At 45.6% G+C, this 8,124-nt stretch overlaps 1 protein-coding gene across 1 annotated transcript in view; it reads right to left on the reverse strand.

Annotated features, from left to right (window-relative positions):
• The window catches only part of LOC123186493 (mavicyanin-like), a 44,113-nt gene extending 37,065 nt beyond the window's left edge, over nucleotides 1-7,048 (reverse strand). Inside the window, exon 1 of the mRNA XM_044598253.1 lies at nucleotides 6,842-7,048. Coding sequence (XP_044454188.1) covers nucleotides 6,842-7,048 — 207 coding nt within the window. The remainder of the gene's footprint in view (nucleotides 1-6,841) is intronic.
• Between the last annotated feature and the right edge of the window lie 1,076 nt (nucleotides 7,049-8,124).

Here is an 8,124-nt window from a genome sequence, read left to right on the forward strand (position 1 = left end):
ACGTGCGAACCATGCCTCATGGGTAAAATGACCAAGACTCCGTTCTCAGGAACAATGGAGCGAGCAACCAACTTATTGGAAATCATACATAATGATGTGTGCGGTCCAATGAGTGTTGAGGCTCGCGGTGGCTATCGTTATGTTCTCACCCTCACTGATGACTTGAGTAGATATGGGTATATCTATTTGATGAAACACAAGTCTGAGACCTTTGAAAAGTTCAAGGAATTTCAGAGTGAGGTTGAAAATCAACGTGACAGGAAAATCAAGTTCCTACGATCAGATCGTGGAGGAGAATACTTGAGTCACGAATTTGGCACACACTTAAGAAAATGTGGAATAGTTTCACAACTCACGCCGCCTGGAACACCTCAGCGTAATGGTGTGTCCGAACATCGTAATCGCACTCTATTAGATATGGTGCGATCTATGATGTCTCTTACCGATTTACCGCTATCTTTTTGGGGCTATGCTTTAGAGACTGCCGCATTCACTTTAAATAGGGCTCCGTCGAAATCCATTGAGACGACACCGTATGAATTATGGTTTGGGAAGAAACCTAAGTTGTCATTTCTAAAAGTTTGGGGATGCGATGCTTATGTCAAGAAACTTCAACCTGAAAAGCTCGAACCCAAGTCGGAAAAATGCGTCTTCATAGGATACCCTAAAGAAACTATTGGGTATACCTTCTACCTCAGATCCGAAGGCAAGATCTTTGTTGCCAAGAATGGATCCTTTCTAGAGAAGGAGTTTCTCTCGAAAGAAGTAAGTGGGAGGAAAGTAGAACTTGATGAAGTATTACCTCTTGAATCGGAAAATGGCGCAACTCAAGAAAATGTTCCTGAGGTGCCTGCACCGACTAGAGAGGAAATTAATGATGATGATCATGAAACTTCAGATCGAGTTGCTACTGAACTTCGTAGGTCCACAAGGACACGTTCCGCACCAGAGTGGTACGGCAACCCTGTCTTGGAAATCATGTTGTTAGACAACGGCGAACCTTCAAACTATGAAGAAGCGATGGCGGGCCCAGATTCCGACAAATGGCTAGAAGCCATGAAATCCGAGATAGGATCCATGTATGAAAATGAAGTATGGACTTTGACTGACTTGCCCGTTGAGCGGCGAGCCATAGAAAATAAATGGATCTTTAAGAAGAAGACAGACCCGGATGGTAATGTGACCATCTATAAAGCTCGGCTTGTCGCTAAGGGTTATCGACAAGTTCAAGGGGTTGACTATGATGAGACTTTCTCACCGGTAGTGAAGCTAAAGTCCGTCCGAATCATGTTAGCAATTGCCGCATTCTATGATTATGAGATATGGCAAATGGACGTCAAAACGGCATTCCTTAATGGTTTCCTTAAGGAAGAATTGTATATGATGCAGCCGGAAGGTTTTGTCGATCCTAAGAATGCTGACAAGGTGTGCAAGCTCCAACGCTCGATTTATGGGCTAGTGCAAGCATCTCGGAGTTGGAACATTCGTTTTGATGAGATGATCAAAGCGTTTGGGTTTACGCAGACTTATGGAGAAGCCTGCATTTACAAGAAAGTGAGTGGGAGCTCTGTAGCATTTCTCATATTATATGTAGATGACATACTTTTGATGGGAAATGATATAGAACTCTTGGACAACATTAAGGCCTACTTGAATAAGAGTTTTTCAATGAAGGACCTTGGAGAAGCTGCATATATATTAGGCATCAAGATCTATAGAGATAGATCAAGACGCCTCATAGGTCTTTCACAAAGCACATACCTTGATAAGATATTGAAGAAGTTCAATGTGGATCAGTCTAAGAAGGGGTTCTTGCCTGTGATGCAAGGTGTGAAATTGAGCTCAGCTCAATGTCCGACCACGGCAGAAGATATAGAAGAGATGAGTGTCATCCCCTATGCCTCAGCCATAGGTTCTATTATGTATGCCATGCTGTGTACCAGACCTGATGTAAACCTTGCCGTAAGTTTGGTAGGAAGGTACCAAAGTAATCCCGGCAAGGAACACTGGACTGCGGTCAAGAATATCCTGAAGTACCTGAAAAGGACTAAGGAAATGTTTCTCATTTATGGAGGTGACGAAGAGCTCATCGTAAAGGGTTACGTCGACGCTAGCTTCGACATAGATCTGGATGACTCTAAGTCACAAACCAGATACGTGTATATTTTGAATGGTGGGGTAGTAAGCTGTTACAGTTGCAAGCAGAGCGTCGTGGCGGGATCTACATGTGAAGCGGAGTACATGGCAGCCTCGGAGGTAGCGCATGAAGCAATTTGGGTGAAGGAGTTCATCACCGACCTAGGAGTCATACCCAATGCGTCAGGGCCAATCAAGCTCTTCTGTGACAACACTGGAGCTATTGCACTTGCCAAGGAGCCCAGGTTTCACAAGAAGACAAGTCACATCAAGCGTCGCTTCAACTCCATTCGTGAAAATGTTCAAGATGGAGACATAGATATTTGTAAAGTACATACGGACCTGAATGTAGCAGATCCATTGACTAAACCTCTCCCTAGAGAAAAACATGATCAACACCAGAATTCCGTGGGTGTTCGATTCATCACAATGTAACTAGATTATTGACTCTAGTGCAAGTGGGAGACTGTTGGAAATATGCCCTAGAGGCAATAATAAAAGCATTATTATTATATTTCCTTGTTCATGATAATTGTCTTTTATTCATGCTATAATTGTGTTATCCGGAAATCGTAATACATGTGTGAATAAATAGACACCAACATGTCCCTAGTAAGCCTCTAGTTGACTAGCTCGTTGATCAACAGATAGTCATGGTTTCCTGACTATGGACATTGGATGTCGTTGATAACGAGATCACATCATTAGGAGAATGATGTGATGGACAAGACCCAATCCTAAACATAGCACAAGATCGTATAGTTCGTTTGCTAGAGTTTTCCAATGTCAAGTATCTTTTCCTTAGACCATGAGATCGTGTAACTCCCGGATACTTTAGGAGTGCTTTGGGTATACCAAACGTCACAACATAACTGGGTGACTATAAAGGTATACTACGGGTATCTCCGAAAGTGTCTGTTGGGTTAACACGGATCAAGACTGTGATTTGTCACTCCGTATGACGGAGAGGTATCACTGGGCCCACTTGGTAATGCATCATCATTATGAGCTCAAAGTGACCAAGTGTCTGGTCACGGGATCATGCATTACGGTACGAGTAAAGTGACTTGCCGGTAACGAGATTGAACGAGGTATTGGGATACCGACGATCGAATCTCGGGCAAGTAACATACTGATTGACGAAGGGAATTGTATACGGGGTTGCTTGAATCCTCGACATCGTGGTTCATCCGATGAGATCATCGAGGAGCATGTGGGAGCCAATATGGGTATCCAGATCCCGCTGTTGGTTATTGACCGGAGAGTGATCTCGGTCATGTCTACATGTCTCCCGAACCCATAGGGTCTACACACTTAAGGTTCGGTGATGCTAGGGTTGTAGGGATATGTATATGCAGTAACCCGAATATTGTTCAGAGTCCCGGATGAGATCCCGGACGTCATGAGGAGTTCCGGAATGGTCCGGAGGTAAAGAATTATATATGGGAAGTGCTATTTCGGCCATCGGGACAAGTTTCGGTGTCACTGCTATTGTACCGGGACCACCGGAAGGGTCTCAGGGGTCCACCGGGTGGGGCCACCTATCCCGGAGGGCCCCATGGGCTGAAGTGGGAAGGGATCCAGCCCAAAGTGGGCTGGGGAGCCACTTCCCCTTGGGCCCATGCGCCTAGGGTGGGGAAACCCTAAAGGGGGGGCGCCCCCTTGCTTGAGGGATAAGCCCCCCACCCCTTGGCCGCCGCCCCCTAGGAGATTGCATCTCCTAGGGCCGGCGCCCCCCTAGGCTCCCTATATATAGTGGGGGGAGGGAGGGCCTCTCACCTACGCCATTGGTGCCTCCCTCTCCCTCTCCAACACCTCCTCCTTCTCCATAGAGCTTGGCGAAGCCCTGCCGGAGTACTGCAGCTCCATCACCACCACGCCGTCGTGCTGCTGCTGGAGCCATCTTCCTCAACCTCTCCTTCCCCCTTGCTGGATCAAGAAGGAGGAGACGTTACGCTGACCGTACGTGTGTTGAACACGGAGGTGCCGTCCGTTCGGCGCTAGGATCTCCGGTGATTTGGATCACGTCGAGTACGACTCCCTCATCCCCGTTCTTTGAACGCTTCCGCTCGCGATCTACAAGGTACGTAGATGCATCCAACCACTCGTTGCTAGATGAACTCATAGATGGATCTTGGTGAAACCGCAGGAATTTTTTTTGTTTTCTGCAACGTTCCCCAACAATTAAGTGTGTATACAAAATAGGAACATATATTTCCATTTTGCAAAAGCATGAAATATTAATCACACCTCTATCTCGAGATCGAGCACACGGTGGAGATGATGATGTACGGAGGTCAAAAGTGCACAAAGCTCTTCTTGACAAAGAAAGATCTAGTTAGGGGGCAAATAGGTCACTTAACTAAATGCTACATCTACCTAGCTAGCTAATTTGGGAGGAGACAACTTCAACTAGTGGAGGGGGGAGGAAAAAGAGAAAGGAGATGAATTAATGGAGGTTAGTTATAGCTAGGAGTAATGAAGAGAGAGAAAGCTAGGTAGAAGAGGGAGAGTAATGGGGGAGAAGTATTGAGGAAGAAGAAGAGTGAGAGAGGGAGGATGTGGGAGGTAGGGGAAAGGGAGGAGAGGAGATGGGGAGGGGAGGTGGAAAAGGTGGTGGGTGCTGCGTCTTAGCAGTAGCGCGGGAGAGAAAGCGCGCTGCTGCTAAGAGCGTAGCAACAGCGCGCTTTCCTGTCACGCGCTACTGCTAAACGGGCCAACCCTGTGCACAATTTCAAAATTAGCAGCAGCGAGGTGACAAAAAAGCGCGCTGCTACTATGGCATTAGTAGCAGCGCGCTTCCTGGCGCCGCGCTAGTGATAAACTTATGTCGTTGTGTACTGTCGGTGGATTTTCGTAGCAGCGCGGTTTAAGCGTCACGCGCTACTGCTAAGTTTGCACCAGTAGCGAGCTTTCCGTAGCCGCGTTGCTACTACTTAGCAGCATCGCCTGTTTTTATGCCGCGCTGCTGCTAAGATTCTGTGTATAAGGTTTTCCCTAATAGTGCATCGACAATGACCCGGCGGAGACCATCATCATCGGGCACATCATCTGGTTCCTCTTGATCTTCAGCAGCTTCACCCGTTGCAGCATCATTGGGCACATCGTCTGGTTCCTCTTGATCTTCACCAGCTCCCCCCGTTGCAGCATCACCGTATTCAGGGGGCACATAGTTGTCATCGTACTCTTCTTCTTCGCCGTCTTCCATCATAACCCCTATTTCTCCGTGCCTCGTTCAAACATTATAGTGTGGCATGAAACTCTTGTAAAGCAGGTGGGAGTGAAGGATTTTCCGGTTAGAGTAAGACCTCGTATTCCCACATTCAGTGCATGAACAACACATAAAACCATTCTGCTTGTTTGCCTCAGCCGCATCGAGAAACTCATGCACGCCCTTAATGTACTCGCAGGTGTGTCTGTCACCGTACATCCATTGCCGGTTCATCTGCGTACATTATATATAATTAAGTGTCCAAATTAATAGAAGTTCATCATCACATTAAAACCAAAGTGCATACATAGTTCTCATCTAACAACATATAGCTCTCCAGAGCATCTAATTAATTAAACCATACATTGAAACTATGTAAAACATTTCAATGCGAAAACAAATGCGATCATAATCGCAACCAAGGTAACAATTGATCCAACGGCATAATGATACCAAGCCTCGGTATGAATGGCATATTTTCTAATCTTTCTAATCTTCAAGCGCATTGCATCCATCTTGATCTTGTGATCATCGACGACATCCGCAACATGCAACTCCAATATCATCTTCTCCTCCTCAATTTTTTTATTTTTTCCTTCAACAAATTGTTTTCTTCTTCAACTAAATTTAACCTCTCGACAATAGGGTCGGTTTGCATTTCTGATTCACATACATCCTACATAAATAAAATCTATGTCACGTTGGTCGGCATAATTTTCACAAACAATAAATGAACCAATAGTTATAAAGATAATATATATACCACATCCGAATCATAGACAGGACGAGGGCCAACGGGGCGGATACCAAAACCATCGCACTATATAAGATGCAATAATAAAAGTAAGAAAATAATACAAGTATCTATATAAACATACAAGTAAGAATATTTTTCCTTGCAGAAAGAAGATAAGAACAAGAGGCTCACCATGGTGGTGCCGGCGATGAGCTCGGCGCGGGTGATCGACGACGGTGAAGACGGGGACGGGGCGTGACGGACCGCTAAACCTAGACAAATATTCTGGAAAATGAAGCTTGGAGGTCAAGCTTGGAGAGGAGAAAGCTTAAGTAGTGTGGCTCGGGCATTCCACCGAGCACCTTGTGTGCATAGGAGGTGAGCTAGAGCACCACCAAGCCCTCTCCCCCTCGGCCAGAAAAAAATAGAGCAGTGTGCTCTGCTCTTATGCGAGGGGGTATATATAGGCACTTCATTGGTCTCGGTTGATGGCATGAACCGGGACTAAAGGGGAGCCTTTGGTCCCGGTTCAAGCCACCAACCGGGACCAATGGTGGTGGGCCAGGAGCGAGGCCCATTGGTCCCGGTTCATCCCACCAACCGGGACCAAAAGGTCCAGATGAACCGGGACCAATGGTCCACGTGGCCCGGCCAGCCCTGGGCTCACGAACCGGGACCAATGCCCCCATTGGTCCCGGTTCTGGACTGAACTGGGACTAATGGGCTAACCTGGCCTGGACCAAAGCCCCGTTTTCTACTAGTGCGAGGACATCGTGCGCCTGAGGGGAGTACTTGAAGACGATCTGGTCCTCGGGTTGGAAGTTCCTGGAGGACGCCCATGTGCTGTAGTTGGTGCCGAGGTCCCACGCTCTGCCGGGCTCGCCGACATTGTAGATTGCAGCCGAGGCGGTGCTCAGGATGGCCATGGCGGCCACAGAGAGGAGAATGTTTCTGGTGACGGCCATGGCAGTAGGACCTGCTGGAAGCAAGGCAGTGAGAGCTAGTAGAGGAGATACTAGTCGGATGCTACTATACTGAACCTTGAGGTGAGATTATGTTGTCGGGTCCTATATAGACAAACTCATGGCCACGTGGGTTGAGAAACGCGGGCGATAGGTGAAAGCGTAGAATATAGAGTACTCCCTCCTGTCCTTTTTAATTTGCATATAAAATTTGTCTGAAGTCAAACCTCGTAAACTTTGACCAAGTTTATAGGAAAAAATTACCAACATTCAGAATATGAGATCAACAACATTAGATGCGTCCTGACCTTAGTTTTTATATTGTATAAATTAAGCATTGTAGATGTTAATATTTTTTTATTTAAATATGGTCAAACTTCATGAAGTTTGACTTCAGACAATTCTTATATGCAGAGTAAAAAGGACCGGAGGGAATACGTAGGAACACGAGCTAGGTATGCAAGTAGTACGTACTTGGTCATACTCAAACACCTAGATAGATATATAATAAATAATAGACTGAAGATGTTAAGACCTTTTCAAGTGTTCTCATGGCATATATAGAAGCCATTGTACTTGGCCTGCTGCTTCAATACCGACGCAGTCTGGGCTCCAATCCTCAAAGGAGACGTAGTTGACTATCATAACTGATAAATCTTGTATAAGTAGACCCATAGGGCCAGCCGCATTTAAACTCTCAGTCTAAAAAAAGTTTTAACCTCCTCTATTAAAATTGGCAGGTTTATTGTATATATGAACTCCCCGTCACAACTTTCAACTTAAGAGGTAAAAGCTCCAACATTGCATCATCCTGAATTGCAAAATAACGGCTCATGAAAAAAAGACTGAGCGGTAATATTACATTAAAGTAAATTTTATGTACTAACGAGGACTACTTTTGATTATAGTGATGAAAGATTTTCGAAGGATAAGTATTATTTGTCAACCAATGTTGGATAGAAGTCTGGTATATTTGTATTATTTGTCGTACTCATAGCATCTTTATGCTATGTATAACACTTGAAATCTATCATTTCCTACCAGACCATCTTGATGAATGCTGCGTCGCGCTGCATGGG

Source organism: Triticum aestivum, chromosome 2A (genome assembly GCF_018294505.1).
Source record: "Triticum aestivum cultivar Chinese Spring chromosome 2A, IWGSC CS RefSeq v2.1, whole genome shotgun sequence".
Taxonomy (NCBI): Eukaryota; Viridiplantae; Streptophyta; class Magnoliopsida; order Poales; family Poaceae; genus Triticum; species Triticum aestivum.